This window comes from Podarcis bocagei (genome assembly GCF_964188305.1).
Source record: "Podarcis bocagei genome assembly, chromosome: 1".
NCBI classification, from domain to species: domain Eukaryota; kingdom Metazoa; phylum Chordata; class Lepidosauria; order Squamata; family Lacertidae; genus Podarcis; species Podarcis bocagei.
In genome coordinates this window covers 67929248-67949326 of record NC_138125.1, presented here as the reverse complement: position 1 = coordinate 67949326, position 20079 = coordinate 67929248, and the positions used below count along the sequence as shown (strand labels likewise).

Below are 20079 nucleotides of genomic sequence, written 5' to 3'. Positions count from 1 at the left end.
TTCTATAAAAACAAAAACAAAGACCCTGGTTGCAGCATGGGCATTCAAGAGGCACATTCAATGGCATGCCAAAATTCTCGGGGGGGGGGATAGGTTTTTCTTTCTCAAAATGAAGTAAGACACTGAAAAATAACGTTTCTCACCTTCTTTCAATTTTTAATGCACAGAACATTTTTAATACAAATTAAAGGTTTTTAAATTCAACTGTCAGAAAGCGATCAATATGTTGCCAACTGTGCAATGAAACCCTTTATCCTTATTTTTTAGCCACTCTAATTTCTGCAATGAAACATGTCTCTCCAGTATTGGTCTCTACAGCCACAGCAGGCACTGTAAACCTCCAACGGTTTGGCTTCACCCATAAAGGCGCACTCCTTGAGACTGACAAGTGCCAACAATAATGTTAAAAGTAGACTGCCCCCTCCCCCAATGACATAATTGTGTTGAGCATGTCTTCAATTCTAGCTCACAGACTCCTGTTTGCAGAGTGTAGGGATTCTCAACACTAGACATCACGCTGCATATTGAGATTTGCCAGGAGAGGAGGAGATCCTCACAGGGTAGCTGCTTTCAGTGCCACTATACATCCTCCCTATCATATACTTTCACACTATATTCCGGACTGTGGGGATTATTATTATTTTTAATAATAATAGTAAAATAATCTGACATAAAAGTAAGGGGGGCAAGCTTCTGACACTAAGAAGCTCCTGAATAATAAAGGACTTCACATTAGAGACCTAATTAGGGTGGAGCTTCAATCTACTTCTGTGGTTTACTTGGCAAAACTGTTTATTCCATTCTGGCAACAGCTACACAGGAATACAGTAATGGGGAGGAAATGTGTGAACTCCAGAAATAAACCACAAAAATCATTTCAGCATTGTAATTTCATATCACAGTAGAGAAGTGAAGCTGACTGATTACTGTCAGATGAACAGTTCCGTGAACATAAAAGTATGCAAATGCCCTTGCAATGGAACTCTACAGAAATGTACTCATTTAATTACATTAACAGCAACATTTAAGCCAACAGGCACACATTATCTGTCATAAGAGCACAGGGTACAGGGTACATACACCTGACTTTCCTTGCCCTTCAGATATAAAATCACTAAATTCTCTAAAATCATGCAATGAATTAAAATGAACAGAGATTTAACACAGATAGCCTCCACATCAAAATATAAAATAATGTAGCTGAAATCCAACACATTCAATAGTCAACCCTTGCAATGTACGGTATTTCAGTTTCTATCAGGCAAAAAACCCTCATAAGTATAACAAGGACAGATGCCCTTATTTTGGAGAGCATGCTTATGTGCATTCATTCACTTCTTGTGCCAAAAACCTCACTTCCCCCACTTTTCTTTTTGGTTGAACTCAGTTGACATAAATGTCTGTAAGTGTAGTACAGACCATCCTTATTGTTAAAGCAATCAAGAATGACAAAAGGATTTAAGAACTCTCAAGATCCTAGACTTGATCTTTTCCGAGTACATTCAATTTGCCCAGCTTCCTTTAAAGAGCTGTCCTTAACAGGACGGCCTGGGGGGCACACCAAATCTCTTCCCTCACCTGCTGCACATTGTAACATTTAATGCCAAAGGATTCATTACCCCTCTATCCTTTCAATAATTCGCTTAGTTCCATTCACAAAAGGAGAGTTCTAAAAGGTGGTCCAGCAGGCAGCCCTTCTGTGCAAAGAGCTGCAGTGCATAGGAGTCTCTTAGCAGCAGCAGGACTGCAGCACTGATTATGCAGTTCCACTCTCCTTGTTCCCCCTTGATATGTGAAATCAAAGCAAGCAGAGCAGAGCAAATAAAATAGAAACACTCCACAAGAATAAAAGCAGCAAGCCAAGAAGGTTCCTTTTCAGAAGGCTTGAAACGTTATATTTTGCAGAGCAAAGGCTCACAAATTACCCTCAGCAGCAGCCGTCCTAATCAATAGATTTTAAATATACACAGATTATAACGTCATTTCATAAGCATAATTTTAATAAACAAACCACTTCAGCCATATTCACAGAACAGATTTTTCATCCAGAAGGCTTGCAGTGCTCAAGTAGTTTCAGGCATTTTTGCAACTAGAGAAACAACACACAGTCTATTTAAATACACTCAGCACATATTACTGGCAACTATTTGCATTGCCAAGATTTTACGCTTAATAATTTGCTAGCAATTACGATTACTGTTATGCCTGACAGACCAAAACTCCAGGCAGGCTAAAATGAAAACAAAATGTTCTTCTAATTTCATTAATCAAACATTTTACACTAGAGCACATAAATCAAAAACAGGAAGGACCTTTATCCTCTTATCCCTGTGCACAAATGTTCCTTTAATTATACTATCCAAATTTTATATTCATGGCAAGAGCCTTTACTAACCCACAGAATTCCGAACTGTACAGAAGCTGGCCAGAGTAATGAAGTAAAGAGCAAACTAGATGTAAGCCAGGATATGTACCCAGGGGATCATCTGCTGTTTTTCAAGAGTAAACTTTAGCCACAGGGAAGAGGCGATTGTTTGGAGGGGGACCATGGTGCTGAGAGAGAAGAAAAAAAGGTTCCCAAAGCTGAATCTGAAGACTCCAGATAACATTCAAGGCCATACGAGCACTTCTTGTTGCTGGCAAGACATCTTCAACTTCACCAAGTAAACTCAAACACATTCCAACACTGAATGTGGAATGCGCTCCTTAGAGAGGCTCACTTGGCGCCAACACTGTAGTTTTTCTGTTGCGTTGCCAGGCCTTTTAGGAAAGTGCTTCAGTGTTCCGTAGATTTATGTGTGTGTGCATGTGCATGTGTGGGGTTTATACCTTTTGCACTGCTGTTTCATCTGTCATTGTATTTTTATTCCGGCTTTATATTGTACCGTTCATATTTCATAAGTATGCATTATTTTCTATTTTTATAGGTACTGAGAACTACCCAGAGAATTTCTGTCATTGGACAATTTGGAAATTCAATAAATAGATACATTCAAATAAATAAGTAAACAAACAAACAAACCATAGGCAGATGTTTCATGAAAGCTTATCTGTCATCAAGGATCTTCTCAATGACAAGCCCCCAAGAACCATCCAGGAAACAATAAGCTTTCCTAGAACACAACAACTGCAATCTATTTTCAGACTCAGGTGAGGTAGCACCACTTGAGGCAGAAACCTGCTGCTTCCTATGAACTTTCAACCTCCAGTTTCAGTTCAGCCAAATGGAGGTAAAAAATGTTGAGGATTTCCCTATTGTTTGCTTCACTACTTGTGAATCTGTTCTACAAAAAAGCATGTAGCTCAGATTTTTGACTCCAATCATATTTCTGGCCTCTTCAAAATAAAAAAAAGAAATTGTGACACCTGGGTGTGCTATCCATCTTTGCTATTTCTGCATTTAAACTGTATAAAAGTGATATGATTTTATTATCAAAATCAGGAAAGAGACAAACCATTAATGTATATAGTCCACCCGCAACTTAGGCTCATTTAGCTTGTGTGAATTCAGCTTTATTCACTTGGCTGAAAAAAAATTAAAAGGGGAGCAGGCATCCAGTGGGGGATATCAGCAATTCCACCTGCCATTGCATTCACCTTGAGCATGCATTCAAAAGTGCAGGGAGAATGTGTTTTGACTATGCACCATTTTGGCTTTATGCACTATCCTTGAAACATAACCATCGCGTAAGATAAGAGTTGAATGTACTGTTTATTTTTATTTTTTATTTCATAACATTTTAATAAGGTTTCTATATTTTTCTTAAATGATTGTCTTGCTTTCCCTTTTAGATGTGACTAGTACCTAGTATCTAGAATAAAAACTTCTACAAAACTTAGAAGTAGTGATTGATATTGATCAGGATATTTTATTCACCACTTTGACCTGGTAAGAGCTAGACCGTTTCTTTCTTTGGCATGCAGGCACAACTGGTGAATATCTATTATTTCAACCATGCTGTTCTATTATGGTCATGAGGCACTAGTAAGTTAATAGAGTGTTTCAAACACCTGATAATGGCCTTTTTAGACTCCCTGGCAAAAAGAACTGAATAGTAGCAGTTATCAGGAAGCATATTGCTGTGAATCACATATTCTATTCAGTACTCCCTTCTAACCCTCCTCCCAATAATGTCTGCTCAACCTGTATGGTTGAAAAAGGGTTTTTTTAAAGGTTATTCTGAAGACACATTAAGCAGCTAGTACTTCCTCCGTTTCACAGGAACGTACACTATAAAGATTGCCTTGCACTTGGGTGGAAGCCTATAAATGGGAACGGCTTCATTCTGTCTCTGAGCACAGAGTATTTATTGTCTTACTGGTTTAGTAAAATCTGTCCAAAGAGAGCACAATCTTGTTCTTCAAGTACAGAATGATGGAGAATGTAACACTGAAGAAGAAATTCCCATTCCTGAGCCTGGGATGAAAATTACTTACTTTGGCTCTCTGTGGTAGGTTCATCATGGTGTCTCCCTTGAAGTCATTTTTGTTCTTCCTGCACAGAACTGCCGTGATAATGATGATGATGACTGTAACCACAGCAATGGGAGCCAACACTGCAGCAATGATCCATAGGTTGTTGGGTGGGTTTTTTACCACAGCTGTATATAATAAAGAAGGAGAGAAAGTAAACTTATAAAGCAATCTTATAATGAGTCAGACCAGCAAGTCCAGTACTGTTTGCTCTTGGCAGGAGCTCTCAGAAAGTCTCGCGTAGGCAGATATTTTCCCCAACCGTTCAAGCATGTGAATTGTGCTCTACCACAACCTATGGAGGACAACCATTACTATCAGCTATGGTGAAAAACGGTGCAGAGAGTGACTTGGCTTATTATGGGAGAAATATCAGGGCAATGTCACTTAGGGGAAAAGCTAGAGTTCAGTGGTAAATCACATATTCTGCAGGCAAAAGTTTCATTTGACAAGCCCCTGCCAATCACTTTTGATAATACTGAATTCAATGGGCAAATTGTACAGCTTGGTATAAGTAGCTTCCAATGTCCCACTTCACGCAAGATAATAAATGGGTTATTTAAGCTGTAGCTCTAATTCTTATCAGTTATGGCAGAGGTTACCTTTCCCACTCCACCATGCACCATACAAGCACTTAAAAACTACTAATTGAATGCCTTGCTTTCTTCCATAACACTCAAGCCATAATATTTATAAATGAATGATTAGTAAAATAACACTTAAGTAACTAGAAGTTGGAAAGAGGTGCAGGTCTATTTCCATCTGGAGCAATACTTAAAATCAATAATGTAATATTAATATTTCCAGAATTAGCCAAAAGATGTCATAATCACTGTAAATAATTAAGAATTTATATAATATCCAATATTTGAACAGTTTGATGGAAATTGTATTTTTTAATTTTCACTTTATTTGTGAATAATCTGTGTAATTTCAGCCATGACAAAGCTGAATATGAACAATTAATATTTAAACTTCAATCGACAAGGTATCTGCTCTACAGAAGAAATGATAAGTGATCTTTTTAACATTCTTTTGGACATTGCCAGAGACTGCAGCATTAGGCGAATAACCAATTTAATAAATGAAAAATTATAACCAGAAGGGGAGGATGGATTTCAGTATTTGGTTGCCATTTGGAGTCACACATGCATACTGGTCCTTTATGATCAACTATGACAGGTTCTTTTCTCCATATTGTCAATAATAATTATAATAAACCTACTAGTTACTTGGGGCTAATGGTCCACTGTGACTACTTTCTACAATTATATGATTAGTTTGTCTCTTTATTTCTTTATTAAAGAAAAATCGGTACGATATGTTGTAAGAAAGTATTAGAAAGTATATTAAGAGTAAGGTAATAGTTATAAGTACATTCAAAATCATAAATGACAACTATATGGGGAAATGATGGGAAGTCTACATTTAATTTAATTTACTTTGTTATATCTTACTTTATTTTATGTATTATTATTTGATCTTAGCTTAGTTGAAATCTAAGCGGAATTAGAAGTTTAAATTAATATCTTATGGAAAAATAATTTAAGAATATTCTTTTCTTTGTAAGTATGTATGTGAATGTGTGAAGTTACATCTGTAATGATGTTAATGAATTTCCATAAAGAATTTTTTATGCAAAAAAAAAATAGTTTGTGAGCAGTCAATATATTGATCTACACTTATATCAGAATGTATACTTGTGGACACTTAAGAGTTGTCGTTCACTGATTTGAGAAAACTGTTAATTTCAGGAAAAAGCTAAGCTCTAACATAAATAATATAGGCCTGGTTTGCACATCACACTAAGCAAAACCATGGCTTAGCACAAATGAATGAGCTCCAAAACAGGAGATTGTGGCTGCTTTACTCCTCATAGGTTGATTTGCTGCTATGCTATATTGTCCAAACTCAAGTCATTGTTTAACTAACTCCAGGCTAACTGCAAGCTGCCAACAAGATTTATCCTATCATTTGTGGATCTTGGTTATTCTGCGAATGCTAAACCATGAGCTCAAGTTTGGCCAACACACAAAGTCAGACCATGACTTAGTCTCAACGCAGAAACAGAATAACTGTCAAGGCGCAAAGTGGCCATAACTTTGTTCTAAGCCATGGTTTGCCATAATGAGATGTGTGAACCAGGAAAATCATTTTAAATACAGTAGCTAAAATGAAAAGATTGATACAGACTGCTTACAGCACAGGAAGCAACCAGCCCATGCCACTGCTGCTTGATGTCCATTAATTCTAATGGGATGTGTATGAAGCAGCAACAAATGCCCCACTTAAATATTTATGCAAGTATTTAGCATGCTCTGCTTCCTCCAATTGATGCTGGTTATTGGGGGTGGGAATCAGAGAAGAGTTAGAAAACTGCCGGACTGCGTCCAGATCAAGACTTCCAACCCAGTTCATATTTTACATTCACTATGTAAAGTAAAAAAATGACCATGAAGCAGTATCTGGTCAGGGTTGGGATGGGATATTACCTCAAATGCCTTTGTAGACTTTCAGAAAACATGGTTTCCTACCAGCCTATAGAGAAACAATTCTAAAGCAGCACATATCTCTTTTAAGTTCTACATTCTGGCAGCCATGAAAAGCAAAGAAGTGATATTATTTTAAAATCATGCCTTTAGCTCTAGTTCTCTCCTTAACACCGAAGAGTTAGTTAGAATACAGTGGTGCCTCGCAAGACGAAATTAATTCGTTCCACGAGTTTTTTCGTCTAGCGAATTTTTCGTCTTGCGAAGCACGGTGTCGGAAAAGTTTTGGAAAAGCTTCAAAAATCACCAAAAACCTCAAAAAAGGCTACCACACCGCGTTCTATGAGTTGCTCCTCGAAGTCAAGTCGCAACTGCATTAACGGTGTTAAGAAAAAGGAAACAAACTTGCAAAAAACGCAAGACGTTTTCGTCTTGCGAAGCAAGCCCATAGGGAAATTCGTCTTGCGAAGCAGCTCAAAAACCGCAAAACCCTTTTGTCTAGCGAGTTTTTCGTCTTGCGAGGCATTCGTCTTGCGGGGCACCACTGTAGATGATGACCCTTAGCTATTATATATATGCATCCCCAGAGAGCTCTGTTATCATTTAAGGTACATATTAATAAAGCACATAAGAAAGTATTCAGAGAAAAACATAGCTAATCAGCATTTACAAGAGTTACTGACCAAAGTAGATAAGCCACCACATGGGATGCTCCATGTTGATTTTATTATAATAGGCAATCATAATAATTATAATAAACTATCTGAAAGAAAAGCAAAGAATCCTTACGATCAGCTTGTACTTGAACGACATATCCCAGTGTCAAGGCCATCCTCTGTGAATCAACAGTGCTCAAAATTTTGGCAGCTGTAGTGCCCAACAAAGGTTTCCCATTGTATATAGTATAATAGGTCAATTCAGCAGGCTCCTTAGGACCTGGAATTCGCTGCATTTTTACCATCTTATCAAACAAGAGAGAAAGACAAAGGGGGGAAAATCTTATTTATAGTATAAACTCACGTCTATGACGAAATGGATAATATTAGCATAGAAATAGACTGATAAAATAGATATACGTTTTCAATTGAAACAGCAGTATACATAAATGTTCAAAGGGGGAATGTTTTGAGCAGAAGCATAAAAACCATGTCGATGGGAACCTGTTTATATCCCACATGTTTGCTCAGTAGCCCAACACTTCTTCCATGTTTCCACCCTCTGGGTGCTTTGCTTCTCCCTTTGGCAAACTCTGCTCAATGACACATTGGGTTCAGGAATACTGCCCCACTAATCAACCCAGTAGCAGGAGTGGCAGTCCCATACCATCCACATAAGAGGCAGTGCTGTCACTGCTGGGATGTCAGTTCCACAGCTTTGTCCCCTCCTGCTCAGTGGTGTCTGAAACAGTCACTAAATTGCACTTTGTGGCCTTGAGTACACATACCAAATAGGGAGGCACTCAGCCTAGTTCTCTAGCTGCTTTACACAATCATTGCCAGCACGGAAAATGAAAAGGGGGAAAACCCAAGCCATTGGTTACAATCTGGTAGAGACAATGGGTTGCATCCTACTAAGTAATACTCAGAGAAGGTCCTTGAAACCAGTGGATTAGGATATGGGTAGCTCAGGTGGAAGAGCATCTGCCTTTTCTGAGAAAGTCCCAAATTTAACCCCCAACATCTCCAGGGTGTTTTTGGGAGGCACCCCTACCTGAAACCCTGGTCTGGCCACTGCCAATCAGTGTAGACAGTATTGATCTAGATGGACCAATGGTCTGTGCCAGTGTAAGACCCTATGATCCTACTAGACTTCTATAATTTAAGCCCACTGGTTTAATGGGTCTACCCTGAGCATAACTTAAACAGCTACAACCAAATTTAAAGGCCATTTCAATATTCCATATTGTCACATTACAAATCTTCAGTGGATCTGGTGCAGATAAAAGTGTTACCTAATTCAATATCATTCTTGATTAGAAGAGGGGGAAGCTAATAATTATTTGCAAAATTATTTTGTAATTTATACAGAAGTAAGTTAAACAACATTTGCTTGTTCCAATTTACACATTTCACAGCATCCCTCCAAGTAGCTTCTAGATTATACACAAACATGTTACATACAAATTGTAACAGCAAGTTAAAAACTCCAGCAAAGTGGGGGGATTTTTGGGGGGGGAGGATGGTCTTAGCACCCACCTGCACAGTATAGCTGCCGACTGTAGTGGCTCTTTTAAATCGTCTTCCTTGTTGATGGGACATCATGAAGAGTGGTGCTAAACGCTGCTCCATTAGTCTTGCAAAACTCTGGTTATTCACCCCCAGCATTGTAATGTCAACTCCCTGTATAACTGTGAAAGTCATGGGGGGGGAATTCTGTAGCAACTGATTAAAGATATAACAACATCTGAGCTGCAGGGACATGTACAGCTATGGAGCTGAGGAAAACAAATTGGGTCACCTAATCCAACCTCCTTTTCAAAGACTGGTTATCCTAAACCTGCCTGTGAAACAGGTTTTTTTCCTGAAAACTGCCAAGCAGGCAAGTTCCATAAGTTCGCCCCATAGGGCAGCTTATTCCATTATTGAGCTGCTCTTACAGATAGAAGTTTTTTTCTCCAAATACTTAACCTAACTTTTCATTCCACAGCACAAACCCCTTTGCTTCTGATCAGCTGGTCTCCTCCTGCTTTCTAAACTCCTGTGAATTGTGTGGGTTATTAACACATCCCTGCCTTAAACATTTTCTCATTAAGCACTGTTGTTCACCAATTATGAAATTAGTTTCCAGAAAGTATATGCGCGTCCACTTATGTGCACGCATGTGCACACGCACACTGAGAGGAGTATTGAAGCCAAAGTGAACTATTGCATTACTGTATCCAAAACAGCAAACTTCCAAAGAATGGGACATGTTTGGAAATGAGATCACTCACAGACTGCTGCACCTCCAAGATCAGCCTTTGCCAACCTGGCACTCCCCAAGATATTTTGGACTGCAACTCCACCCCCCATCTAGAGGTGATCAGGTTGCCAATCAATATGAGATAGGAAAAAGAGCAAAAGAATTGGGACAGAGGAGACTGCCTCTACAAGACAGCTGAGAGGCAAAAATCCACAGAGGGCCACAGAACTGGAAGTGGAATCCTGAAGAGAAGGCAGCTGTAGTACTAGGATTCCTAGTATGTTTGGTCGTAAGAGCCATAAGAGCATAGGAAACACTTGGCCCTCAAAGAAATGGCCTGAATTCATGCTGGTGCATGGAAAAGACAAAGTTAATCAGGCTCCATTACAAAGTACAGTGCCTATTTTAGCTTGTGGAACCAAGAAATACTCTCTATGGACGTAGTTCTAGCCTAAAGGAATATTTTCCAAGTAGCGCAGGTGCTGCAGAGCCAATTTTGATTCCTTTACCAAATAAACCTCAGCATTACTATACAAATAGTGCCAAACAGATGCAAAATAAAGCCCTATTGCTGCACAATACCTACACAATCTCCGAGTTGTTGTTGTTGTTGGCGGGGTTGCAGTTTTTGGTTCCCCTTGGAGGAGAGATGCCACAATATTTGCTTTAATTACAAATATACACGTAAAGCAGCATAACATGAGACCACCAGCAGGCATTCCTACATGCTGGCAGCAGACCTGCTCATCAGTACGTCTTGCCTGTTAACCAGAAGGTTGGTGGTCTGAGCCCACCTAGGGACGGCTGTGGGCAGCATTCCTGCATCACAGGGGGTTGGACAAGGTGACCCTGGGGGTCCCTTCTAACTCTACAATTCTATGAGCGCTTCAAACAACACAGCAACTCTAGAAGCTGTGAGCCACTGGAAATCCCAAATTCATTAGCAGATAAAAAAAAATCCTAATAATAATAATAATAATAATAATAATAATAATAATAATAATAATAGAATTCGGAGTGGAACATAATTCCACTCATGGAAAAGACAGTGGATGAATTTTTCCCTTTAAAAAAATGCAAGCATTTACCTGTAACAACCCAGTAGTCTCTAGTTGCTTCTGAAGTGTCAAGATTTGGATATTCCAAAGCTTTGAAACAAAAGAAGAAGAAAATAATTATATACAAGATTTATGTCACATTTCCAAAACTGATTTTTTATAACTATAAACAGAAAAGAACATCAATAAACAAAGACTGATTATGTTCCCAGTTCCTACTCACTATGATTAACTGCAACTAGGTTTTGTGTTCCTGAAATTACAGGGAAGGACAAGTGTCATAAGTGTAAGAGCAGTGTGAAGGCAGGCTTCAGCCCTGGCAGCTCTGGTTTTACAAAGCAAGCCCAGGAACTTCTGAATACATATCCATCCCTCTGTTGTTCTGGCTGCACTATGGAACTTTGATCACCAAGGGTTAGACTGATTTACAGTTACTCACACAAGAAGCTTCGGAAGAATGTTTCATGTAACTGCTAACCAGTGAGGGGATAAGCAAATCAAAGCAGGGTCATGAATGATTATTTTCTTCAAATGGTGATTTAACATTCATTTCACAATACACTTTTGTCAGCTTTTTATCTTGGAAGACACCGGATCTTTAAACGGTAAGCCGTGGAAATATAGCTATCAGCAGAATAAATAGCAGTCAGGAGGGTTCAGTTCAGCCTAGAGGCTGAATTACAAGATGCATCCATCCTCAAACTGCTTTTATAGAAGAAAACTTTGCAAGCTCGTCCTGACAGCCTATTGCATATTTCCACTGCAAACATAAGGCAAAGGAAAAAAAATGTATATATGAGCATCAAGAGTGGTCCTTTTTAAAAATGTTTGCCTTTATGTTTGTGCTCCCTTCTTCATTACCCCAAGTCATCTTTCTGCTTTATTGTGAATTCTTTGGAGAATGGCATTATGGGCTCCCTTACCCAGTTGGTAATGTTTTTTAAATGTTTTAAATGTTAATGTTTTTTTTAATGTTTTAAATGTTAATGTTTTTTAAAGTGTCAACTAGCAAACACCGAAAGAATGCAAATAATTTGATCACTTTGCAGGCTTACCTTCAGCAATGGTCAGAGGTGGATAGGTGAGATAAAATCCCACCAATTCTGCTGAAAGATGGTTGAGAAGGTTGCTTGACACGGTGCCGTTTAAGACTGTGCTTTCATTTTTCACCACATAAAAGAGAGTTACAGCTTGAGAAACATTTGATGTGCTCAGTATCTGAAACAAGACCAAAGTGGAGAAACAGCCGGTAGCTTCATTTTGACATAACTTTTTCTGCTTATTATTACATTAGTGCACATGGCAAAGAAAAATGTTAATCATGCTGTCATTGTTAAACACACATGCTCGTGGGTGTTTTAACTCTTTGGCTAGACTATCCAACTTTGTTACAGAAGCAGCCAAGAGGAAGAGAGTATTTCCACAAAGGAGGGCTAACTCAGATAGATTTCATTTCAGAAGGTGCTGTTTCACCATTCAGAACCAGCATAATCCTACAAATCTGTATTCCATATGTACAACCAGTCCACATGTCTGATAAGGATAGGCATAGGACAAGTATGGGCTGTGCACCATGCTCATTACAGGGTTGTATTGGGGGGAAAGGTACCTTCCTCAACTATAGCTTTGACCTAAAACATCGAACTAGAAGCACTTGCCTATATTCTATGGACAAGAATTAAAGGCACATTTGCATTGCTTCTTGCTTACAGCATGTTTGTTGCATGCTTCTTCCTGTCTTAGAAGCATATCCTATAACTTAATAACAAAGTGCTGATATGTTTGCAGGTATGCACAGGTTTGGTTGCATTTCCAGTATATAAAGTTCTGCTCCCTTTCAACATTCTGAACATTCATCGCATTGGGATCCCATCTTTTATTAAAGGGTTGCGCAACTGTGCAAAGTGTAGGTAGATAAACCCTGAAAAAATTAACCCTTTAAACTGAGTCAAGTTGAGAACAGAGTGCAAGAGGGACAGGGCAGGCGAGGTAAGAAGGACACAACATGTTCCATGCATGGGTGAGTCACAATATTCCATGTAGGGGACTTTCATCAGCACAAATTTCTGGTGCAGTAAGTTGAGGTGGAGAAAACGTGCCTGTCTTCAGACTAGTGCCATTTTCAACAAGGCAATGCCATGCCCACACAGATCCCCGGATGCTTACAGAGAAGGTTACTCAGGTCAAATGCACGTGCATTCAGTTTGCACTGACCTGCAGCAAATATCTAGGCAGACAAAGCCTCCATCTTTTTTGATGTTCATAGGAAAAGCAAAAGAGCAAGGATTACTCTTCTTCACCTTTGTTATTTGAAAAAAGGGCCAAAATATACTAGGCACTGTACATAAATGAAAGTACACAGGTCCCTGGCCACAGACACAGAGGGTCGTATTCAATGTAGCATTAAAGGGAACATTCCACCCGCACATCATCTCCTCCCAGCAGTCCCTAAATCTGTCCTGGGGGTTCCCCCAACCCTCCAGAGCAGACCTGGGGGTAGTGCAGGGCACATGCAAAGTGGGGCAGATCCTGTTGTATTGGTGCTAATCCTTGCACTAGAGCAAAAATTTAATTGAATACAATCTTTAATCAAGAAACTAAAATAGCTTTAGTGAACTTAAAAGGCAGGTCTGTTTCCACTATGATACCAAGAACCCATTTACTCCATGGCAAAATGGTACAAGTACCCACTTATAAACTTTAAATCTATTTTTTTCTGCTGGCGTAGTTGAAAACAATTTCTCTCTGACCTATTGCTGCATCTCTTCTTGCTCATTATAATGTATACTCCAGTTCTGTTCTGTTTATGACCTACCAATAAAACATACCAGCCACATAGCACAGCCTACCAAGGTCCTCCTGATTTTGATTATTGTAGGGCACAAGCTGTACATGTCTGGTATGCAGTGAGGTTCGGACTCTTAAAAAAATCATCTGGCCACTTATCTGCAATGCCAGTGCTTTCTAAAGAGCTAAGAAACGTAGGGCAATCTCATGCAATTATGAAATGGCATATCAAACTGAAAAGCTGGTGGGGACATGTTGACATGGAACAGACATTTTTGATAAATGAACAGCAGTTTACAATGCTGCTTTATCCTGATATAATTTCCATTTAGAATGATAGAGGTAGAAGCCAGTTGGCATGTATACATCCCTTGTTGCATTAAAAAAGGCATGTATATGTACTACAGTTGATTGGGGCCAATATGACTACTTATAATTGTGCCTTTCAACTTCTGGAAAAATAAATATCTTTATTAACGTGAGTAAACAAGACCCATTCCATTTCACATTGTGTTGTTTATAAAATTAACTTAATCTGAAAGGTTTGCAATTTAGTGTCTGGTTCTGTTAAAAAAAAAGTACAGATGATAAATGTTGGGCTTGTTTATACAGCAGATGCAGCCATAAGAATCATTGCGCTATTAACAAAATAACAAATATAAAATATTTTCATATTGGCTATGAAGTTATATCAATAACAACATGTTTAATAAAAGTTTTGCAAAGTATTACAGGCATAACCCATAAAAGGTGACTAATAACGTTAAAGAATATTACCTGAACAGTTAACTTGCTACTGGTGTTCAAGACCTTTCTCTCAGCATCCTGAAATGCTTTCTGCAATCTTTGTTCCATGGTCTGAACAAATCTGCATGACTGTATGTTGTCAGACTGACCCACAAACTGCAGTTCTAGATGAAGAATAGCCAAGTGTTTAGTGAATATAAATACATTATTTCCCTTTTGGGTAGACCATTCCTGCATACGAAGGAAAGAGGGAAGAGGTCCTCAGGGCTGGAGTTATTGTCCCTTTTTCAGTCCATTCCAGACAGTGGGTTGATTCTTCCACCCATGTGGATTCCTGGTTTGTCCATATAAAGCATGTTCCCTGCAACTGGGTCTGAAGGATCTTAAGCCATTTCATTCTCTCAACTTGTCCAAAGACAGGCCCTTAGCTATGCCAGCCCTGGTGTAGTTAATCCCTTCCATTATCAATCCCAGGTGACTGACAGCAAGAGCAAGCCTCCTTCCCCAGTGCCTGATTGGGCTTGCTTTTTAAGGCTCCTGCTTGTGCCCTGGCAACCGTGTCTCCACCTGCCCTATACCTGACATCATATATAATGTATAATAATATATAATGTGATGCAGGTAGGCACGGTTTGGAATAAACAGCCTCATGGGCCAAATGGAGACCACTGCTGGACTTAGGCTGTGGACTGCAAGTTGCCCACCCCTGCCATAAAGTGTGAAGGGAAGGCTCACATTGATAAATGTGTGGCTGAAAACTCATGAACAGCTGGAAAAATACTGAAATCTGACAGCAGAAGTACATTATTAATGCATATACTAAGTAATACCGTAGGTGGCAAATACCATTTTAAGAGAGTTGTTCCCTCTTCGCTCTCACACAATAAGGAATGCTTCAACTAAAATGATGCCTGCTTTGATGCATACAGAGGCAAAGTGTTGCTATTGCTTGAGACCTCTTATTTCATGCATAAATTTCAGCAAATTTTATTAAACCTCTTACAATTAATCAACTAAGATTTATTTCATCAAGTGTCATCTTGGATTATTTTATCCCCGTTGAATCCAAACAATATTTTTGCTGATACCAGGACACTTACAGTAGGGATTTATACAAAGCTGTGTGTTTATGACTTGCCTGTTTTCAGCTGAAAGTGGTAAGCTGGCAGTGGGTCCCATGGCAAGGCTAAGACAGCAACAGAATGAAGATTTGGCACATGTTGCTTAATATCCAAGGTGGCATTACTCACACCATATGCAATTAACATCTCGATGACCACAGCAGGTATAAAAACCAGACTCTCGTGAGTTACATAGTAACCAACTGTCACATTGTTTGACTGTTCCAGAACTTCAACCTGAAAAAAGCACACAGAAAAATAGCATGCATCTGAATGTCACATACCTTTCTTTCTCAAGGCTAATCAATTTAAGCCGGGCTATTTAGAGTTGAGTATTGAGAATCTCAGAGAGAGCTGCATAAAAGACTAGTGAAATATGAACCTACACTTAGTCCGGCAAATCATGCTCCACAAAAGTAACTAAGCATACATAGATGGCTGGAGGAGGAGGAAAGGAAGGGGGAGTGAGTAGAGGGAGGTCTTTTTCCCATCCACTGGACCCCCTGGGAAAGTCAACAGACCTGCTGTACCTGGAACTAGGTATGGAGAGTGCAGCTGAATGGGACACAACTGTGGACAGCCTGAGGAAGTGCCATCTACCTTGGGCTTGCCCATAAAAAGCATATATAGAGAGACCAGGAGCTTTTCTCGGTGTGATACTTTTGTGGGTGGTCTGAGTTTGTTTGGACCCTGGGTGAGAATCCAGAAGCTGAGAGGGAAGGTGTGTCAGGAGGAAAATGAACTGATAATGATAAAGGATTCCTGGATGGTTAAGTCCAGTCAAAGGCGACTAAGGGGTACGGCGCTCATCTCGCTTCAGGAGCAGGCATTTGTCCACAGAAAGATTTCCAGGTCATGTGCCCAGCATGACTAAACTGCTTCTGGCACAAAGGAACACTGTGACGGAAGCCAGAGCACACAGAAACACCATTTACCTTCCCGCCACAGCAGTACCTATTTATCTACTTGCACTGGTATGCTTTTGAACTGCTAGGTTGGCAGAAGCTGGTACAGAGCAATGGGAGCTCACCACTGTTGCACGGATTCAAACCGTCAACCTTCTGACTGACAAGCCTAAAAGGCCCAGTGGTTTAGACCACAGCGCCACCCGCATCCCCATTTTTGTAGTATTTTGTTTCTGTTGTCTGTTGTTGCTTCAGTTTTCTGTCTACTGCTTAGATATATTTTTAATATATTAAGTGTTATAGAAATCAAATAATGTTGACTATTCCTCAACCTTTGATCTAATCCACCATTTATTCTAGCCCACTTTTTAAATAGTAATCATTTTGTTGTTTTTGTTTAGTCGTTTAGTCATGTCCGACTCAACAACAACAACAACAACAAAGTAATTGTATAGAAATCAAATAATGTTGAATATTCCTCAACCTTTGATCTAATCTACCATTTATCCTAACCCACTTTTTAAATAGTAATCATTTACACACATGCAATTCAAACAAACATTCCTGTATGTAAAATGATGAGTAACTAAAGAAAAAAGTTTAATTAATAGCTAAAGAACAAGTGCAAAATCAAAAGTGCCCACTGCACTTGTACCTGTGACCTCTAAATCTGTTCCCATCTGTTGCAACTAGCCTTGATACTGGCTTATACACAGGAACATCCCAAACCTTGTGGTCACCTCTCTCATAGTTCACTAAACAATCTGAAAACATCAACCAGATTTTCTGAAAGAACTCCAAGTTGCATGGTTGATGTCGGCTTTGGCCTGGCTTTGTAAGTTGTTTCAGTATTCTTTGTTACTTTGTAACATTAATATGTTAGGTAATATATTAATGAAATTTGTATCAGCTTCTGAGCCCTGGTGGAATGAAACTTGCTATTTCCATATACAGTGGTGCCTCGCAAGACGAAATTAATTCGTTCCGCGAGTTTTGCCGCCTTGCGATTTTTTTCGTCTTGCGAAGCACGGTGTCGGGAAAGTTTTGGAAAAGCTTCAAAAATCACCAAAGTCTTTAAAAAACTCAAAAAAGGCTACCACACCGCGTTCTATGAGTTGCTCCTCGAAGTCAAGTGGCAACTGTATTAACGGTGTTAAGAAAAAGGAAACAAACTTGCAAGACATTTCTTGCTGGCCTTCTGAAACCGTTTTAAGGTGTTTTCATTCATACAGGATTTTGTGATACAGTAAGAAATGTGGGCAAGACATGGATATCACAGTTTTGTCAAGTTAAAAAGTTAATGCTGTTAAGCAGTGCTGTCCAAACTTTTTTCAAAGAGGGCCAGATTTGATGAAGTGAAGGGCCGACCAAAGTTTTTGACCTTTTTTTAGGATTGAAGTTGTTGAGGTTTTTTGGGATTTTACCCTAGGAAATAAACTGCCACAAGGACCAGATTAAACTGACCGGCAGGCCGGATTAGGCCCCCGAAACAGACTTTGGACATGCCTGCTGTTAAGGATGGTTTTAGAAACGTTATTGTTGTATTTCATTTAATACTGCAGTAATTATGTGTCGTAAACCAGAGTTACAAATAAAACAAATGAATATATATAATTTCCTTGGAATTGTACACTTAATGTTGTTAAACATCTTAAGAATTGTATTTTCATTGTGTTACTGTTACAGTCACTAGGGATCTATTTTCATCAGTGCTTGTCCTCTGACAACTCTTAAAGGTAAAGGTAAAGGGACCCCTGACAGTTAAGCCCAGTCGTGAACAACTCTGGGGTTGCAGCACTCATCTCGCTTTATTGGCCAAGGGAGCCAACGTTTGTCTGCAGACAGTTTTTCCGGGTCATGTGGCCAGCATGACTAAGCCACTTCTGGCGAAACCAGAGCAGCGCATGGAAACGCCGTTTAACTTCCCGCCGGAGCAGTACCTATTTATCTACTTACCCTTTGATGTGCTTTCGAACTGCTAGGTGGGCAGGAGCCGGGACCAAGCAACGAGAGCTCACCCTGTCACGGGGATTCGAACCGCCGACCTTCTGATCGGCAAGTCCTAGGCTCAGTGGTTTAGACCACAGCACCACCCATGTCCTGACAACTCTTAGTTTCATGTAATTAAGGTAGACAGTGATCAAGGTGCCTCAAATCTCCCTCCCCGCCCCATTTTTTAAAGCCAAAATTGTTTTCTATTAAAATAAATATTAAGCTTCAAAGAAACTAATATATCATACATGCTAGAGGATAGACTAACAGGAGTGGCAGCCATTTACTGAACTTCCTAGACTATTTCATAAGCTGTGGAAAAGCTGAGTTCAGAACAAAACTATTCCCAATTCCCTCATTTCTGATGTCTTGAGGCCTACTGCCATTGGACAACTCCCACAAGATAGCTGACAATCATACCTAAAATAAATTAGAAGTGACATCCCATTTGAATCACTCTTATATATTCCACTCAAAAGAGCTGTACTTTCCAATAAAACAGGCTGTCATCATTGCAAAATGGCAACATTTTTCAATCAGAACAAGTAAAAGCTCATGCCCTGGACAGCCTTAAATTCAAGTAAATAAATTCTACAGGTAACTGGTATACTGAAGAAAAATGAGAAATATAAACCTAACCAGGGCAAGAAAATTGATATTAAAGTCATTTTTCTTCCTTGTTCATGGCAGAAGTATAGAAATATTATCTTCCAAGTGACATAAACCTGACTGTAAATGGCATATAGAAATATTATATGCTCTCATACTTTCACATACAGCTTAAGGCTGTGGCACAGAAACACATTCCACCAGCGTTCCAAAAATCCAAGTCAAATACACACAATTCTAATCCTACACAAATAGATACTCTCCAGAAGGGAAGGGATGGGGGACAGAGCACATCCTTTCAAACATTCAGTTTAGATGACAGCATAGAATGTTTACATTTACATATATCAATTTCAGTTCTCAGGTGTTGAAAATGCAACAGCTAAGTTGTATTCCTATGCACATTTACTCATGAGTAAGTCCCACTGAACTTATTCTGAGCAAACTCACATAGGGTCATGCTGCTAAGCTAGAAAGAATTTCTTTTCCATCCCAAAGCATTATAAGATTATAAAACCTTTAAATGCTTAAGCTATAAAACTATAATGATAGCAGAAATTAAATTTCTTTCAGTCACACTTGAGAAATGGTCCCACATGTGTGATTTTCAAATTGTCAAATTGCCAATTTCTACTGATGGGGATGGAGAAGAGAAATGGGTTTACACAGACACGGGCGGAAAGACAGACAGACAGATAGACACACACACACACACACATTTAAAAAATACCCTAGTTTCTTTTTTAAAAACAACAACATCCAAAATGACTTTGGGTTATCAGTATACCATAGCCAAAATGGCAAGAATTATATGACCGGCTATAGAATTTGGTGCTCAGTATTTAAATTTATTTTCCTCACTCCCAACAGATAGCATCACAGTATCTGGCAACAAGAAAGAAAGACACTCAGACAAAATTCTACCCATAATACAGTTCCATCAATTGCCCCCACTTTCTAAAGAAAAAACTGCTAATGGGTTATTTGTATGGATCTG

General features: G+C 39.2%; 1 protein-coding gene across 4 annotated transcripts in view; it reads right to left on the bottom strand.

The window, feature by feature from the left end:
- KIAA1549L (KIAA1549 like) overlaps nucleotides 1–20079 on the bottom strand; it is a 145838-nt gene that overhangs the window by 51042 nt on the left and 74717 nt on the right. For all 4 annotated transcript variants that reach the window (XM_081198092.1, XM_081198093.1, XM_081198094.1 and 1 more), the window contains 7 exons: nucleotides 15594–15813; nucleotides 14486–14619; nucleotides 11977–12139; nucleotides 10952–11011; nucleotides 9158–9309; nucleotides 7752–7923; nucleotides 4438–4601 (listed from right to left, as the gene is read on the bottom strand). In XM_081198092.1, coding sequence (XP_081054218.1) covers nucleotides 4438–4601; nucleotides 7752–7923; nucleotides 9158–9309; nucleotides 10952–11011; nucleotides 11977–12139; nucleotides 14486–14619; nucleotides 15594–15813 — 1065 coding nt within the window. The remainder of the gene's footprint in view (nucleotides 1–4437; nucleotides 4602–7751; nucleotides 7924–9157; nucleotides 9310–10951; nucleotides 11012–11976; nucleotides 12140–14485; nucleotides 14620–15593; nucleotides 15814–20079) is intronic.